The sequence below is a fragment of the Cibotium barometz genome, chromosome 11 (genome assembly GCF_041138505.1).
Source record: "Cibotium barometz isolate CiBa-2024 chromosome 11, ASM4113850v1, whole genome shotgun sequence".
Taxonomy (NCBI): Eukaryota; Viridiplantae; Streptophyta; class Polypodiopsida; order Cyatheales; family Cibotiaceae; genus Cibotium; species Cibotium barometz.
This window is the reverse complement of record NC_141056.1, coordinates 17,042,583-17,060,456: the sequence shown is the minus strand read 5'-3', so window position 1 is coordinate 17,060,456 and position 17,874 is coordinate 17,042,583. Positions and strand designations below refer to the sequence as shown.

Here is a 17,874-nt window from a genome sequence, read left to right as displayed (position 1 = left end):
AGCCTTCAAACAGAAAGAGAGCAAATGAACAAAGCACATGCTAAGAAAGCACATGAACAAAGCACATGCTAAGAAAGCAAATGAACAAAGCACATGCTAAGAAACTGAAAGCCATCAATGAGATAATCACTACAAAGTCCCTGTTGGAAATAGATTAGATGCTGGTTAGAAAACAATGACATAAGAAATAGCCATAAATAGCATTCATTGAGAAAATGGTATAGAGTTCACATTAGTGAACTCACATCCCTACCCCCTCATGATCTCTATTGTTTTGTGTGCTTTTTCTACATAAATCCTACAAAATTTCAAAGATTATACTCAATCATAAGGATCTCGGTGGGTGCACAGCTAGGTCATCAAAAATTCCACCCATAGAGTGACTACATCCCCTTCTTAAGTTGGATAGACTGTCCTTTGCCCTTCACTACTGTGACTGTAAGTCTATTAAGCATTGCTACTCTCTACAATCATTCTTCTTGCATCTCCTACTGTCTATCATTAACCAACTCCATCAACATTCCCCAACAAGATGGTGGAATTCAAACACTTGTGCTATGTTATCCCCACCAAAGAAGCAAAAAAGCATGCATAATGGCTACAGAAAATAGGCTTCAAAGAGTTTTCCGAGCTTCCATGGAAAGAACTACAACTTAATCTGCATGTAGAAAGGCAACTAGCCAAGTTGTTAAAGTCAAGCATGATAAAGCTACCATATAACAAGAAAGTGAAGTTCTGCCTAGAATATGTGGTAGATGTATTTAAGCTTAATCTGCATGTAGAAAGGCAACTAGCCAAGTTGTTAAAGTCAAGCATGATAAAGCTACCATATAACAAGAAAGTGAAGTTCTGCCTAGAATATGTGGTAGATGTATTTAAGCTTCTTGACCTCATCTAGCTGTTTGAGCCACTGGAGGGAAGAGCCAAAAAATACAATATTAAAACCAAACGATGACAGAGAGAAATAGATGATATTTGTGGAAGATCTTCAAACTCATGGCTCACAACTCCAGGCTCGTGTATGTTGACTCACGTCTCCAAGCTTTAAGGGAGGAAAACTTGAAAGAGCCAATCCATCCTGATCATACCATTAGTGGTAACATTTCTTTCTAGTTAGTGTGAAAAGCATCTCTATCTTCTCATCTTTGTCTTCTTTACTCTATATCTTCTCATCTTTGTCTTCTTTGTTCCCTTTCACTCTTCTTATTTACTTCTGTTAACATTCTAGCATGAACTCATTCATTCAAGCGAGACATATTATGATGCCATGATGTGCCCATTCTTATGGGTATCCCCTTAATCCTCTTGGCTTTCAAAAGCATTTTCGTTGGATACTTGGCCAAAGTGTAAGTTAGTCCTATGAATAAAGTGGCTATTGTTCACTCAGCATGATCTTAGCTAAGTGAACATTAATTAAGAATTAGATGCAAGAAGAACTCTTACTAGTGTCTAATATTCATTCAACTCTCCTCCGTTTATAGGAGGTCCTCTAAGTCACCTAAGTCATGGGTAAGCAAAAAGGAAGGGAGGAAAGAGGCCCCCGTGAACCTTCACGAGTGAACAAGTGTAAACTTTACCACTAACAGTATCCAATATTGACCACAATGAGGGACAGGCCCCAGTGAGTAAAGGGCAAGAATAAAGAGTACAAGCAATGCTAGTTTTTAGCCTTACACCAACATCCAATGGACTATGGACCAAGAAACAACCACTACATAAAAGACTATGTCTAGGAGATCACCCGCAAGATATATCTAATACACCTATGAGCCATAAGATCATATCCTAATAATACACCTACAGGCCACAAGATATCCAATACAATCAACATAGGAGGACCCCCAGTATTGTTCCCTTCTTGCGATGGTGAGTACCAAGCTACAAGTTCTACATGTGTAGATTCTCGCAAAAGTGAGTGAAGACCCTCACAAATAAAGGCTGCCCACTTAGACATCTTGATGGTCCCACAATGAAAAAGGAAATGGATTTTATCTACATAGGTGATACTTGAACAATACATTGGTGGGAACAAATCCCCTAGCCTAATACTAAGGTAGTTGTAGCCCCAACCCCAAATTTACTAACAAGCTTCTTGCCCCAACAAACGATATGGACAAGATGCATGTTCTCCAATCTAGGGGACTCATACAAGATATACACACAGCAAGACTCTACTAACACGAGTCACATAGGGTAACCGAGGGAAAAACACCCCAAAACTCGACAATGGGGTGAGTGGTAACCTTAGGGCCATAAGGGATAGAGATGATGGGCGATGAGAGGTCTTCTATTGGGTGGTCTAAGGGCTACAACACTCATTTATTAAATATGGATACCAAAGCCTAAGAAAGAGGAAAGTGAAATAAGTTGTTGTCTTCAAAATAAAGTGTACAAGTTGAAGTTTAAAAGGTGATGCAAACATGATTCTAAAAATTCAACTAAACTTAAATATAAAGAAGCAATTTCATTTATTCCTTTACATAATAATCTTTGGTAGGATTGTGTGGATATGCCTTTGAAGATGTTTTAAAATAGCTTCTCAAGATTCCCTCAAGGAAGCTCCCAAGCCCCTAGTTTGGACTTGATGGATGAATAAGTGAATAAATGGCCTTTATAAGGCCCATGTGGCCAAATCTCTTTAGCATACCAATTGTAAAAATATGGAGTTGGCACACATGTAGCTAGTTTTGATTGCTTATAGTCCTCATATTAAATATTTAAAATTGGTAGAATTTAAAGCTCCATCAAAGAACATCTAGGCCCAATCAAGCTTTGTATAAAACAAAGTATCAAAGGTCCCTTTGAGTGTGAAATATCAATATAACGATTGTTGCCTATCTACACTTTCTATCTTCACATGACTCTCTCTCATGTCAAATGATAAGGGTGGAGCATTGGTGACCAACATTAGTTGCATAGCTATGAAAGGTGGAGAGTAGAAAGGGATGTATCTTCACATGACTCTCTCTCATGCCAAATGACAAATGATAAGGGTGGAGCATTGGTGTCCACATTAGTTGCATAGCTATAAAAGGTGGAGAGTAGAAAGGTACATACAATTAATAAGCAATGTGTGCATACTTTTAAGGTGAAAGATCAACATTTAATAAGTACTAAGAATCAACCTTGATTTTACAAGTATACTAAGATAAACATTTTGCACAAGGTGATGGAACCATGATAACTTTGGGTCTACCAAGAAAAAAGAGAATAATGTATCTCTAAAAGGCTTACCTTTGTTGGTTGCACACACATACACATTGATATAGAAATTTCGTAATGTGAATTTTTATTTAGGAAACAAAATAAAAGGTAAAGTAAAAGAAAGATTAAAATTTTTGAATTTGTTAGGTTTTGAATATCCAAAAAGTAGCTTTAGTTATACAAATTTCTTAAAAAAAATCACCAAGTCTTGCAAAGGCAACCCAAAATATTATTAAGAAATAAAACTTCCTCATCAAACGCCCAACGTCATGAGTATATAAGGTGTGAATTTTAACAGCCTTTACTAGGATAAAAAGGCTCTCATTCCACAACGATGGTAGATTTTTGATAGTTTTATGGGGGGGGGCCTTTTCCTCCCCCTGCTCCTTGTAGTGGGGTTCCCACTATCAGAATACATGTACATAAGACAAAAACACCAAGCCTAAATCTACCTTAATGGTAGGGATAGGAGCACATTGATGAGATGCAAAGTTGCTCAAGTAGAGCCATGGGCATGTCATGTGAATAGAAAAGAGCAAATGTTGCTAACCACCGAAAGGAGCTTTGATTAAAACTCTTAGCACTAAGACCTACAAGATCAAGGCACACACGCAGTGACACGTGGGGGAAACCCTTGGTGGTGGACGGTGGGGTGTGTAAGGCTAAATGCTGAAGGGCGCCTAGTGTTACACAAATGCTTGTGAAACCGTTATGGTTTCATGTGGAAGGCGATAGAGAATGAGCAAGAAGCCAATTGCTGCGGTGGCGGGTGCGTCGCCCAAATCCAAAGGGAAGGGGAATGCTCGGGCGGAGGCAGAGGCTCGCGTGAGGGACGATTGCGTGGCTTTCATCGTGGACCTGCTGTTCGCCCACATCCATCACCACATCAACGACAAGCTCATCTTCCCTCAAACGCTGGCTCATGCAGTTGGTCGCACAATGGCTGAGGTTACCCTCCCTTCCTCTGCTTTACCTTGCCAATTCTTACTCAATAAATGATTAATTCTTTCCCAAGCTTGCTTCAAGGTTTCCAAACCACACCCACTCTAGACTTATTATAATTAATCTCTTAAATTTTGCAAATGTGGGCTCTTTTCTAGCCACCCAATTTCTTCTCCTTCTCTTATTTTTTTAACTTCCAAAACAAATATGGAGCGTTCTTAGTCTTCTAAAGAGAGTGTTACAGAAATATTGAGCGTTCTTATTCTTCTTAGGAGTGTTAAAAGAAATACCTTTTTTTTTCTTCATCGTTTTTTTTAGATGACTGGAATTGAACACCACAACAAACACACACACACTACTTGATACGTTGCACACACACTACCTACTACTACGTGCTTCACATTAGGTAGTGTGTAAGGTTTAATCCCATTGTAGATATTCGACCCCATGACCTCAAGGAGTCACTCGAACACTTCTTCCATCTCAACTACCATTTTTTGGCATATCTTGAACTCGCCATCGCATTTTTTGAACATCATTTCCCTTTTTTTACACAAATTCTCCACGTAATCTAAAGTCAACTTTCTCTTACCAAAAAAAAATGCCTTCCATCACTTAACGATGAAAAAGGCAAATAGTTCTCCTTGACCATGGTAAAAAACAAATGTCTTTCTCAAGATGGGTACAAAATTTAACTTTTCATACGGATTGGTCAAGGTTGGGGCTCAAACTCGGACCCACAATTATAGATACCACGAGCTAAATCAACTCAACCTCTTACCTTTTGAAAATGCAACATGCCACATGAAGTAGTGATTCAGCTCTTGATGATTTGTTAACCACTAAGGGTCTTCACCCCACACTTCCAAAAGGTGAAGACTCTAATAGGATCCTATGATGGGGAAGAAATGGCACAATCTGTATTAAGAGTATCCCCCATACATTCAAGTTCATACTTGCCCATCCTTTTTTAGCCTTCAAAGAAGCTCCCACTTGGCAAGATGATAATAAAATGCCTTTTTGTACAAATTTCTCTTCTAATCTTGCGAATTTGTGTTTTTGTGTAAGAAAACTATGGAGAAGTCTAGATGGTAGGAACATAGTGTTGATATACTTTATTATGAATAGGTATAGACGACCAACAATAGGTTTGAGATGAAACAAGAGAGTATTTAAGGAAACGTTCAATTTGGCTAGTGGATCAATGTTTGGGAAAGGTGTGCCTCAACTTCACCTTTGTGGATTGAAAACCCAAAGAGGTCCATTAAGATCTTCCATAACAAATTAAGATCTTCAATAACATATTAATTCGGTTTAAAAAACCAATAATATTGTGATTTTATCAAAAAAAACGTTTCCCAAACATAATAATGGATGGTTGCCAATTAGGGGCCAATAAATAGTTCAGATCATGCAAATTTGGTCAAAGTTTAGGTAAATATGGGTGCCAAATTTTCTCACATTAATTAATTAGTTGAGGCAAGAGAGACCTTTTGCATGCACCATCTTTTACCTTCTTGTAGTCAATGCTTCACCTAATTGTTTATGTAATGCTTCATCTAATTGTTTATGTAATGGGATAATCTTTTTCCTTCTTGTAGTCAATGCTTCACCTAATTGTTAATGTAATGTTTCATCTAATTGTTTATGTAATGGGATAGTAAGGAGTGCCCATGAGTATTCATGTTTAGTACTTCTTGTTTAATTGAGTGTGCATATTGCTCATGAGAATTCATTATTGTTCTTGGTTGTTTTTCATTAGATGGTCCATATGGTCTCCATCGCTCATGTCCAACGAATGGAGGATTGGTTGGTCCACTTAGAAGGCAGCGCACCTGAGGAATGGGACAAACCACAGGAGCCTCTCATCCCTCTTATTGACTCTTGGGCTCGTGGGGTGGTACCCCTCAAGAAAATGCCTGATAGCAGCAGATGCTCTTCTTCTATTGATCGATCTGAACAAGCACACGAACAACAAGAATATGTCAAGCAACCCCGTAGAGCCTCTACCTTGGCACTGTCTCTATACCAAGACCAAACGCCCAAAAGGAGGTCATCAGACCATGGCTCCAAACAAGGATTAAGAGGGTCTCTCAGAAGGTTTAGTGAAGGTTTCTATCCCTTGGATCCTAGCAGGAAAGTGAAATTCCAAGAGAAAACAATGGACGATGAGATTTCAAAGGATGCCCCGGTAAACAGAAGAAGCTCTACCCCTCCCCCCATCAACTTTTTCCAAGGTGTGTGTGCATTAGCTATGACGTCTTTGTTTGATTAACACAAGTATGCTTTCCTTTCCAAGCCCATTATTGTCGCAATTAGTAAGACATACACTCAGCTGATGTATGATCATAAAAGGGGGGATGTTGAAATTTTCCAAAAGCCAAAGGTAGTGTTTGCTAGCAAGACCAAATGATGTTATTACTTTCCAAGTATGCTCTATTATAGTCCTGGGTGAAACAAATTTGAAATCATTGAACCATTTTTGGAAAATTCGCTTATAATCAGGTTCGATGCAAGAAAAAGGGAGCGCCATATCCAAAGGCTCCCCAGAGAATGGATCGAGGAGTTCATCTCTAACCAAAGACGACAAAGGAGCTGTTAAGGGAAACAGATCCGTGGCATCACCATCCGCAAAGAAAAAGCCTATCTGATTCAGTGCATTTCAGAGGGAACTCAAAGCATGTATCCTGAGCAAGTATTTTACCACTGAAACATACGGCAACACTGTTGTGCCTGAATGTACAACAGAGATTACAACAGTGCCACAGGAAACATGGCTCAACAAATTACGAATTTAAAATTCTGTGGGAGTTAATATAAATTTGCAAATTGCATTGCTCAGTCAATTACGCAAGGTTTGCAGGTTTTGTGTAAACACTGCAGCGCAGAACACTGCAGTTGTGCTTTTGCTTATTCATCCGATTCAGTTTCTAGCGCATTAATTCTATGAAATGAAACTTCTCATATTTATTTTCTGAAGACAAGATATAAACTTAACCCCGAATTGATTGAAGTTTATAGAAGGCATAACAGCTCTGGATGATTCTCACAGTAACATATTTGAGACTCTGTATCTCTGTCTGTCACACTCACATGGAAAGCAACGAGATTGACAAAAGGAGGCATTCTGCAGGAGTAAGAACACTAGAGCGCCAAAGAGTGACTGTCCTCAGGGATGGTGGTGTTAAAAAACACCGAAAAGTGACGATTTAGAAGCTCAACTAAGCACTTCTAGGCATCGGCGGAGGCTTCCTTAGAGGACGGGGCAGACTTCTTAGTGGGCAGCAGGACAGAGTGGATGTTGGGCAGCACACCGCCGTTGGCGATGGTAACATGACCCAGAAGCTTGCTCAGCTCCTCGTCGTTTCTAACCGCCAGCTGAATATGGCGGGGCACGATGCGAGTCTTCTTGTTGTCCCGAGATGCATTCCCAGCCAATTCAAGAACCTGTGCAGGCAAACAACCACTTACTCAGCTCAAGAAACAACCCGAATCGTGTACAGAACATGAAGCGTAGGAGAATCAAGCGCGCAGGAAATGCACCTCCGCTGCCAAGTACTCCAACACGGCGGCGAGATACACAGGAGCGCCAGCGCCCACCCTCTCGGCGTACTTCCCCGCCTTCAAAAAGCGAGCGATTCTGCCAACGGGGAACTGCAGGCCGGCTTTGGAGCTGCGGGACACTGCCTTCTTCCCCGAAGCCTTGCCACGCCCAGCAGCCATTGATTTCTAGTAAACACAGTAGCGCGAGGAAACGACGAGATTGAGCTAGATCGATCACACACACACACACACAACCCCACAAGCTCTGCCATGCCGTGGAGAGAGAAGCTCTATAAACTAAATCTCATCGCTTGCTCATCGTTGGATCTCACACCATCCCACGCTCCTAACTTCTCCGCTTCCGGATCGTTGACGTGGCAAAGTTTTGAACGGCCTCTTGGTGGGAAAACAATTCAAATAATATGTCTCGCTAGACTACCTCTATGTAGCATATGCAATGTGCATAGTTCGTTCAAATCATGAAGATTCCAGATAGTCATACTCCTGCTCCCCCTTTCCTTAAAGAAGAAGAAGAACTCCACCAGAATTTAGAGCTAGACTAGTGTTGCACCCGTGCATTGCTTCGGCAGACCAAGGTTCCAGAAAAGAACTTTTTCCTCTCTACAACCATCTCTCTCTCTCTCTCTCTCTCTCTCTCTCTCACACACCCACACACACACACACATGCACATGCACATGACCCTCTCCCTCTCTTTGTCATGTACACACACTTTCAAATGTTGAAACTCTCTCTCTCTCACATGCACACACTAGAAGCTCTCTCTCTCTCTCTCTCTCTCTCTCTCTCTCTCACACACACACACACATACACATATGTAAATATATAGTATATACAATATTATGTTTTAGATATATATACCTATACATAGACACATATACTTATACATATATACATGTATTTAAAAATATAAATACAAACATCGACATAATTTAATTAATTTTGATTAAATTTTAATGTGCGGAGATGGGTGATAAGTTGTGGCTACTTTTAAATATATAGATAGATATATCATACACACATCGAAACACACACACACATATATGTATATACATATACATACATACATACTATGTGTGCATGTGTGTCTATGTATACATATGTATGTATGTATAAATGTAAATAAAAACACACACACATGTATACACACATATACATATATGTTTTCTATTTAATTTATATTTATGTTTATATTTTATTAAAAGCTACTTTTTATTCTCTATCTCTCGCTCTCTTTCTCTCTCTTTTCACCCTCTCTCTCTCTCTCTCTCTCTCTCTCTCTCTCTCTCTCTCCAGGTCTGCCCCATCTCACTCTCTCTCAAGCACATTCTCCATATATATGCAGATGTACGCACATGCATGCATATACTCTCTCACTCACTCTCTCACTCTCTCTCTCTCTCTCTCTCTCTCTCTCACACACACACATATGTACGCACCGCATATACACTAATGTAAATATATATTATCTATAATAGTATGCTTTATTATATTTAAAGACGTATACCTATATATACATGTGCATTTATAAAATAAATAAACACATATAAACATATATTTTTAATTAATATTAAATTTTAATACGTGGGGATGTATGATGAGGTGTGTTTACTCTTAAATAAGCATATCTTATATACAATATCTTTTGTCTTCACTTTTACATACATATGTGTGTGATTGTGTAATGTCTTCACGCGTGCATGTGTCGTGCAAGTGTCTTGATTGTGTGTATGTGTTAGTGTGTATTTGTTGTGTGTGTGTGTGTGTACATGGTGTGTATGTTTTTATTTATGTATATCCATAGTAGCGAGTGTGTGTGAGCATGTGAATATACTCGTGTGTATATCTATGTGTGTACACGTGCAGGTGCATATGTGTGTGTGCATGTGTGCATGTCCATGTGTCTGCACATGTACTTGTGTATGTGAGTGTATTTATGTGCTTGGTGCATGTATACACATGTGTGTATGTGCAAGCTTGAGTATGTGTGCAAGTGTGCATATGTCTATGTGTTGCACATGTGTCCATGCGTGCGAGTGTGTGTATGTGTGTTTGTATGCATGTGTGCACGTATCATGTGCTTGTGTGTGTGTGTGTGTGTGTGTGTGTGTGTGCATGAACATACATGTGTGTGCGTCGACATACATATAAATCTATTTATATATACATGCTTACATACCTATAGATACACATACATACATAATATACGTGTGTGTGTGTATGTATATTCTCTCTCTTATACATACACATAATCTATATATGTGTATATGTATATTCTCTCTCTTACACATGCACATAATATAATATTAGAAGATATGTATGTGTGTGTGAGGAGGAGGGGGGAGGGGTGGGCAATTTGGTTTCTAATGTATTATGTGTGTGTGTGTGTGTGTGTGTGTGTGTGTGTGTGTGTGTGTGTGTGTATATATATAAATATAAGAAACTTATTCAATGAGTAAATGGTTTGATGGTGACAACTAATTGTGAGCCCCAATGCATCTAGGCATGTGGGAAAGAAAGGCCCAAACACTTGTCTTCTCTTCTCCTTTCTCCTTTTCAAAAATTCTCCCTCTCCTTTCTCCACGTGAAGGGGTAGGCACCCTTCCTTTATCTTGTATAGATATCTGCTTAACAGAGTCTCTGACTTTACAAGTAGAACGACTTGCCTTGTCTGTATACCACCACCCAATCGCATCTCTCCTCCATGATCTTTGAACTTTCTATACGCCTCATGAACCATTGCCAAACTCTTTTCTTAGGCTCCACAAGTTTGGCATTTTTGTAGTGCCCACACCATTCACTACATGGGGTGCTATACAACTGCATAATTGCTTTTTTTGGAAATGACTTGCAAAACTTGGCCAAATCATGCAAGTCATGGTGTGAACATGCACACAAACATTGCCGTATGTTATCACAATGCACAAGCATGCTCCACCCACAATGCTCCCGACTAGAACAAGTTTTGAACCTGTAATCTCTTGGAGGCTAAGAGAGAACTTTTTAATGGGTCTAGGTTATCCTTAATGTTGGAAAAGTACTCATTGATGCTAAGTGGACTTTGTCTTTTCCAAAGTGAGTAAATAGGTATTGTAGGGTGTGGGAAATAAGTTTTAAAGGGTGTCTTGAGGTTTTCTTTTATCTTTAGTATTCATAAATAGATACTTAAAATGGAAAACTTATTATCACAAAAAGTCAAATGGGTGTTTAAGGATGAAAAATGGGTTCTTTGAGGCTATCTTGAGGTCTAGGTAGTCCTTCAACTTGAGTTTTTGGTAGGCCTTCAACTTGGAAATCTAAGGTGGACTTGTTCCCGCTACTAAAAGGTGGACTTGTTCCCGCTACTAAAAGTGAGTTGAATGGGCATTGAGGCTAGGAAAGAGATCTTCAAGGGTTCCCTTAGGTCTATGTGGTCCTTATGGTTGGAAAAGGACTCGTGCATGCTCATAATTGGATCTTCTTCTTGCTCAAAATAGGTATTAGAGGATAAGAAAATTGGTTTTTAACAGTGTCTATATATAAAATTAAAAATAGGTCCTTAAAAGTGCCATAAGGTTTAGTAGGCTCTCACAAAACAAGTCATAGGGTGGGTGTAGGGTTTAGTAAGTCAAATTTATATCACATATTCCATGATTGGAGTGCATGATTGGAGGATGCAAAAAAGTTTCTTAACGGTGTTGTGGAGGGTGGAAAATAGCTTCTTGAAGGTGTTTTTGAGTCTAGGTAGTCCTCTTGGAATCACAAAAGGTTCTTAAGTGGACTTGTCCTCACCAAATTAAGTTAAATGAGAATAGGAGTTTGGAACATAGTTTCTTTAGAGTGTCTAAAGCTTTAGGTAGCCCTTTGGGTTGGAAAAGCATTCACAAAGTGTAATGAAGCAACAACTTTCAGATTAGGTATGGGACCATGGTCATAAACTCAAGTATATAAGGGGCTCATGGACTATCCTTTATACCCTTTTATGATCTTTGGACATTATCTCTTTTAAACATTTGATACCTTTGGTATATTCTTGGAGCCTTTGGCTACCACAGGCTCTGGAAAGGCTATTTTCATCCTCTTAGTGAGAGGTTAAACCACTTCGGCATCATGGCTTTTTGTATGAGAGTATCTCTTTAATTTTGCATTAATCCATAGTGATTTCCCATATCTCAGCCTTAGTCTCACTCCATTACATTTGGTATCATAGCTCTTGTAGATCTTTATGTTTTGGATTAGGGAGTGATTAGTGCTTAGTGCTTTATGTTTTGGATTAGGGAGTGATTAGTGCTTAGTCTAAATTTAGATTAGTACTTTTACATAATTTTTAGATTTTCTTTCGATTTTGTTTTGAGTGGATTAGCAATGGGATTAATGGTGATCGTTTTCGAGTATATGCTAATCACAGATTTCAGAAAGCATAAGTCTTGCATAGATTTGAGAGAATCTTGATTTTAGAATTAAGGTTTTTAGCTATTTTCAGAGTAGATTTTCTTGCTAAATCCTCTTAATTAGTACTTTTTATCACATCAAATCTATTCATAAACCTTAGTTTCCTTCTATGTTTGCCTATTTCTGTTTGGAGGACGTGAAGGTTGTTGTGCAGATTATGATGCAATTCTTATCAAGAATCAATGCAAAATGAAGATACTATACAGATTTCAATGCAAATTACAGTTGTGTTATAGATTTGAGCAGTTTACTATGTAGTTTATAATTCAGTTTTATACAAAGCTTACTATGCAGAAGCAAATTTCAAGAATCTTGGTGCAAAATTTCAAAGTTTGCAAAGATTATTATGCAGAAGCAACAAATCTTGGTGCAAACTTGAACAGTGAGTGATTCTTAATTGAAATTCTCATAATCTTGAGCATTTCTTTATAAGAATTATGTTTTTTTAAGAGAAATTTATTAAAATTGTAAGAAAATCAAGAAATGTTACAAAGTTTGATGCAAGATAAACACAATTGTGGTGTTCTTACTTAATTTGAGGCAAGTAAGCAAGATTATTGACTCTTGTTAAAAGTAATACAAGATTATTACGTCACTTGGTGGTTTGCAGTGATTATGATAATTTCTTGACCAAGAAAAAGTTTACAGCAACAATGATCTATGCTAATCAATGTAATCAATGTGATCAATTTAGGTGAAGTTTGATCTCTTGTCACAAGAAACACTAAACAGAGACACACACTTACAAAAAGTTAAACCCTAACAGTTGTTGCAAAATTACAACCTTGTTAGGATTCGAACCCAACCCTCTAGTGCAACAAATGCACAACTAGTGCTCAAAGTTCCTACCTACATACAACTGTTAGTAACAATATTGAAGGCAAAAGTTACAGTTCTCAAGTGCAAAAGCTTACAGTTTACAGTGTGAATACACAAAGCATGTACATATATCTGCAATTACAAAGAGGTGAAAGCATTTTAAAACTCTTAATTGATTGGCCACTACCCTTGGTTCTTGAAGACTTGCAAATAATTAGACTTGCAGATAATTAGACTTGCAGACATGAAGACAAGTTGACAAATGGACAAGTGATTGGCCACTACCCTGGGTTCTTGAAGACTTGCAAATAACTAGACTTGCATACATGAAGACAAGTTGACAAATGGACAAGCCGCAAGATCAAATACAAATTCGCTATCATAAACGGTTTGAACAACCAACCCATATGAAAATGGGCGAGTCCCAAGATTTGCAAATAGAGTAGCCTCAAAAGAACCCACTTTTTTTCACCCTTGTGGATGAGATCCACAGGAGCAATAATTTCCACAGTACCCTTGTTAAATCTTGGTGGGTATGTTCAAGACCTAGAAGAAGGATATCTTGGATGAATTAAATTGAGTGTTCCCAGGAGATACCACCACATCAATAGGGGCAACCATACCCGCTCAGGGGCACCAACCTTATACTTTGTTACCTCTTCCATGAACTTCCTTAAGATCTCCCTTAGTGAAATCAAACCAACGTTACCCACCACGAGCAAAGACAAGAGGTTGAGCCAATTGATGTTGCCAAACTTCTCAGAGTAGACGCAAAATGGTCCTCTTCATCATAGTGTTGCAAATCTTTCTTGATGCTCTACATCTAAGTGGATTTGACATCGTTAGCCACGTAGATGAGAACCCGGGCATATTGCTCAGTAGCTCAACAGTGCTAGTTGGTCAAGTGAATGGCAATGAGAATCCTCTTCACCTCGGTTGGCAGGCAGCAATCCTCTTCACCTCGGTTGGCAGGCAGCAGGCTCCTCTTCACCTCCTCGCACTAGAGCATTGCTCTATTCTCTCTCTCTCTCTCTCTCTCTCTCTCTCTCTCTCTCTCTCTCTCTCTCTCACATTTAGTCCATCATAGAGCTCGTACTTTCTCTTGTTTCATGTGAGTGCCTAGCTAAGCTCAGCTCAGCAGCACACAGCACAGTGAGTGCCTAGCTAAGCTCAACTCAATAATGCTTTTAAAAAAAACTAACAAACAACTTCAACAAAAAGAAAAGCTTCATCATTTGTTTTCTTGCCTAAGGCTCAACACACAGTAAGCATCATGGAGCTCAAGAGCTCTTAACATGCCACTAGTGCACCAATGTGAAGAGAAGAAAAAAAAAATTAGGCCCTAACCGCGCTAGCGTGAGATGAAGGAAAGAAAATATAAGAAACCATATAAATTGAGCCTTGGCTTTAGGGTTACATATTGACCCTTTCACATTTACTTCCTCTTCATCACTTTGCCCACCCAAGGAAACCCTAAAGGTCAAGCCTCTACACACTAAGGTTTTTTACCATTACATATCCACACTAAGGTTTTTTACCATTACATATCCACACTTAAATTTATGCCTAACCCTTGTGACCTTGTCCATTCACACTGCTTTTATTTTTAAATTTTTTTTCACAACCCTATTTTCACATTGTCCTCTTCACATGCGTTGTTCACACACCTTGTGTTGTTGGTTTGGTGAAGTGTTTAGGATTGTTCACACGCGTTGTGTTTGTTGAGGTGTCTTCACACGCCTCGAGTGTTCCTGGTGATTGTTCACACATTTGGGGCTCTTTTACATAGAGTACGTGTTGACTTGTATTGTTGGGCCTTGTTTACACATCTCGCATTTTCAGTAAATCTTTTTCACACCTTGTTCACATATTTGGAGCACTTTGGTAGTGTTCACCGAGGTGTTCACACATGACCATGGGATATTCTTACTACTTTTATCCTTTATTTGATTGTCATGGTGCGAGTTCACATCATCATAGGCATTGATTTGATAACATTTTTTATTGTGATCGTAGGAGAGCTGCTCATGCACTATCATCATGTTTCTATGATTCTATTTTGATTTGCCATCTTGTGTCATCTACTACTGCTTAACTTTTGTTGCATTTGCACATGCCTTTGGCACTTCGGGGCTTAGACCTCTACATCCTCACTCATCGACTTCTTGCTATCATGAGGCGTCATATTCATACCAATATTGGATGTTCGAGCTTCAAAGTTTGATGCCTAGTCATTTTGGGCATTTGTTCGTTGTGAGGAGGAGATATGTGCCAGATGGTCTAGGTGGTTTGCACACGACGACTTTATCACTCCATTGCTTGGCTACATCGACACAAATGGTTTGGTATTATTCACATGGGACAGTTTTTCTTTTGGCAACTTGATTCAGTATCCCACACTCTTAGGTCATTGGGGATTATGTTCTTGAGGATTCCAAGTACACCGACATAGTTTCAGATGATCATGATGATGTACAACACCCATATACACATGATGATGTACTACACCCATATACATATGATGATGTACTACACCCATATACACATGATGATGTATCACACACACACATATGATGATATTGATGTACCACACACAAGTGCACGTGATGATACTACATGTGCACATGGTGATACACATGATGATAGTGATGACAATAGACACCTATGCACATGATGTTGGTATATGTGATCATGATGTATGTGGGCTAGGTCATGTGGGCATGGTCTCAAGGGCAAGGATGGCATCGAGGATTACGAGTGTCCATATCTTCCTAAGGATCATAGTCTGGTATTAAATGAACTCGTGGGTCAACATTCACCTAGTGATGCATCTATTAGCACACACAAGGTTAGTGACACTTCGCATGTGGAGTCACGGGATACGCTTATACCACTACTCGTAGTTCTCATAGCTTATTTGGTAGCATTTATGTGGTTATAGTGCATATATTTGAGCAGTCAAGTATTGAGCACAAAAGCAATGTTGATTTTACTAAGGTGAGATTTCATAGTAGGAGACACATGATTAATTATATGGTGATAGAGAGTTTCACATTTAACTTAGATATTTTCTTAGATCCATTATTGACTACTTCCGTGACCTTGGAGATTCTAGGTAAATTTTGGGATGATGATTCCACTTGTCTCTTCTATGTGGATGCATTGTCAGTCTTTAGTGACGATGACGTTTATGATGATCCTATTATTCATATTCTTGCTTCGGAGGGTTATGCACACATAGAGGGATTTTCACATGAGTATGTGATGCTTAGTTTAGGTCATGCATATGCAGTGGATCGTGCCTTGGATGTTTCGAGTTATGCTACGCTGGGCACAATGGTGTCGATTCCCATTTGACTTTGCAGGATGCTGACTACGAGCTATGTGTGTTTGGTTCCTCTGTGATTATCAACACGACCCTATGTTTTCCAGAGCCCACAACATTTACCTATGGGTGCATCATTTGCCATTTGTAGTGTATGGTTTTTGACTATATGGCCTGACATTCAGATGCACCTATAGCACATCCTAGTCTTAGCTTGCACGATTTGCACACGAGGATGTGATGCATAGTTTAGGTCATGCATATGCACACATGGATATAGTGGATCATGCCTTGGATGTTTCGAGTTATGCTACACCAGGCAATGGCATCTATTCCCATTTGACTTTGCAGGATGCTGACTACAAGCTATGTGTGTTTGGTTCTTGTGATTATCAACACGACCCTATGTTTTGCAAAGCCCATGACATTTACCTATTGGTGCATCATTTTCCACTTGTAGTGTATGGTTTTTAACTATATGACCCGACATTCAAATGCACCTATAGCACATCCTAGTCTCAGCTTGCATAATGGTTCTTTTGTGCCAGGATAGTTTGACATTTCGGTCACCAATTTTGAGCTCATCGTGTGGGTGTTTTTAGTACCAAATTCACATAACGACTGTGAGAATGGGGCAGTTGTTAGATTCCTTCGACCCAAGAGGATTTTGGGCTAGCCTCATCACCAACATTGGTCTTCCATATTTATTATTTAATCCACATGGTTGGAGGGCTATTCTTTTGGAGTATGGATGGTTTAGATTTCCCTTCAATCCAGGTGGTTGCATGGTTTAGATTTCCCTTCAATCCAGGTGGTTGCATGGTTAGCTTCATCATTGGGAGTTTGTTATTCTTTCCATTTAATCCCAGGGCTATACGATTCCTTGGATTCACATTCAACTCAGAGGACATATTGGTAGCCTCATCATCGGCATTGCACTACATTCCTTTCCATTTGATCCCGGGCTTGCATGTATGCTAATGGATTCTTGCATGCTAGTGCTTGAATAGGATTGCTTGTAGGCTTCTCCCTTCCATAAGCTTCTTCTTCCCTTGCCTTTTGTGAGAGAGAACCACCACAAAGTACATTCTCTTTTTGCCTCCATCTAGGCATAGAGAGCTCTACCTTCATCCCCTTACCAAAGGATCATTTTGATGTGACAATAGAGTGAGAACACGATGAGCAAGCTAGTGCACCCACATCAAGGAGTTGCATTGTGGCTCAAAGGCAAGACCCAATGACACATGATTCATCAAGGCTGAGGTAAGCTCTTGACTTGAACAAGCTTGCATTGTACCATGCACCCCTCACACACATCATTGGAGCTTGCTTCACACTTGAAAACTAGATCATATCTTTGCTAACTAAAGCTTGAGATTATGCATACTTTAACCACCTAGAGCTTGAACTTGCTTTGCCAACCTAGCCACCACCACCCAAGATCCTTGATGCTTCAAGCCTATCAATCCCATAAACACATGGACTTTGGCATAGCCTCATCCCTTGCATCAACCCATATGTGCACATATGCCCTTAGCAAGAATAGCCATTAACACCATGTACATGTGGGTTTTGCTGCACCATGATGCTA

At 39.3% G+C, this 17,874-nt stretch overlaps 2 protein-coding genes and 1 pseudogene across 2 annotated transcripts; 1 reads left to right on the top strand and 2 right to left on the bottom strand.

Moving 5' to 3' along the window:
* Nucleotides 1–3,919: 3,919 nt before the first annotated feature.
* LOC147633840 (uncharacterized) lies at nucleotides 3,920–7,058 on the top strand. The gene is made up of 3 exons (XM_086804893.1): nucleotides 3,920–4,152; nucleotides 5,909–6,383; nucleotides 6,652–7,058. Exons 1-3 carry the CDS (start codon nucleotides 3,943–3,945, stop codon nucleotides 6,795–6,797), a joined length of 831 nt encoding a protein of 276 aa, XP_086661019.1. The 5' UTR covers nucleotides 3,920–3,942; the 3' UTR covers nucleotides 6,798–7,058.
* A 22-nt stretch (nucleotides 7,059–7,080) lies between these two features.
* LOC147633839 (putative histone H2A.3) lies at nucleotides 7,081–7,945 on the bottom strand. Its single transcript, XM_086804894.1, has 2 exons — nucleotides 7,690–7,945; nucleotides 7,081–7,593 (listed from the first exon to the last, which is right to left on the bottom strand). Exons 1-2 carry the CDS (start codon nucleotides 7,867–7,869, stop codon nucleotides 7,378–7,380), a joined length of 396 nt encoding a protein of 131 aa, XP_086661020.1. The 5' UTR covers nucleotides 7,870–7,945; the 3' UTR covers nucleotides 7,081–7,377.
* A 5,325-nt stretch (nucleotides 7,946–13,270) lies between these two features.
* Nucleotides 13,271–15,143, bottom strand: LOC147633838 (large ribosomal subunit protein uL10y pseudogene; annotated as a pseudogene).
* Nucleotides 15,144–17,874: the final 2,731 nt, after the last annotated feature.

Excerpts from the sequence above, each read along its gene's own strand:
- LOC147633840 (XM_086804893.1), top strand. The coding sequence starts at position 3,943 with ATGAGCAAGAAGCCAATTGCTGCGGTGGCGGGTGCGTCGCCCAAATCC. Across the intron at positions 4,153-5,908 it reads TTGGTCGCACAATGGCTGAG|ATGGTCCATATGGTCTCCAT; the intron begins GTTACCCTCCCT and ends GTTTTTCATTAG. Across the intron at positions 6,384-6,651 it reads CCCCATCAACTTTTTCCAAG|GTTCGATGCAAGAAAAAGGG; the intron begins GTGTGTGTGCAT and ends GCTTATAATCAG.
- LOC147633839 (XM_086804894.1), bottom strand. The coding sequence starts at position 7,869 with ATGGCTGCTGGGCGTGGCAAGGCTTCGGGGAAGAAGGCAGTGTCCCGC. Across the intron at positions 7,594-7,689 it reads TGGAGTACTTGGCAGCGGAG|GTTCTTGAATTGGCTGGGAA; the intron begins GTGCATTTCCTG and ends TTGCCTGCACAG.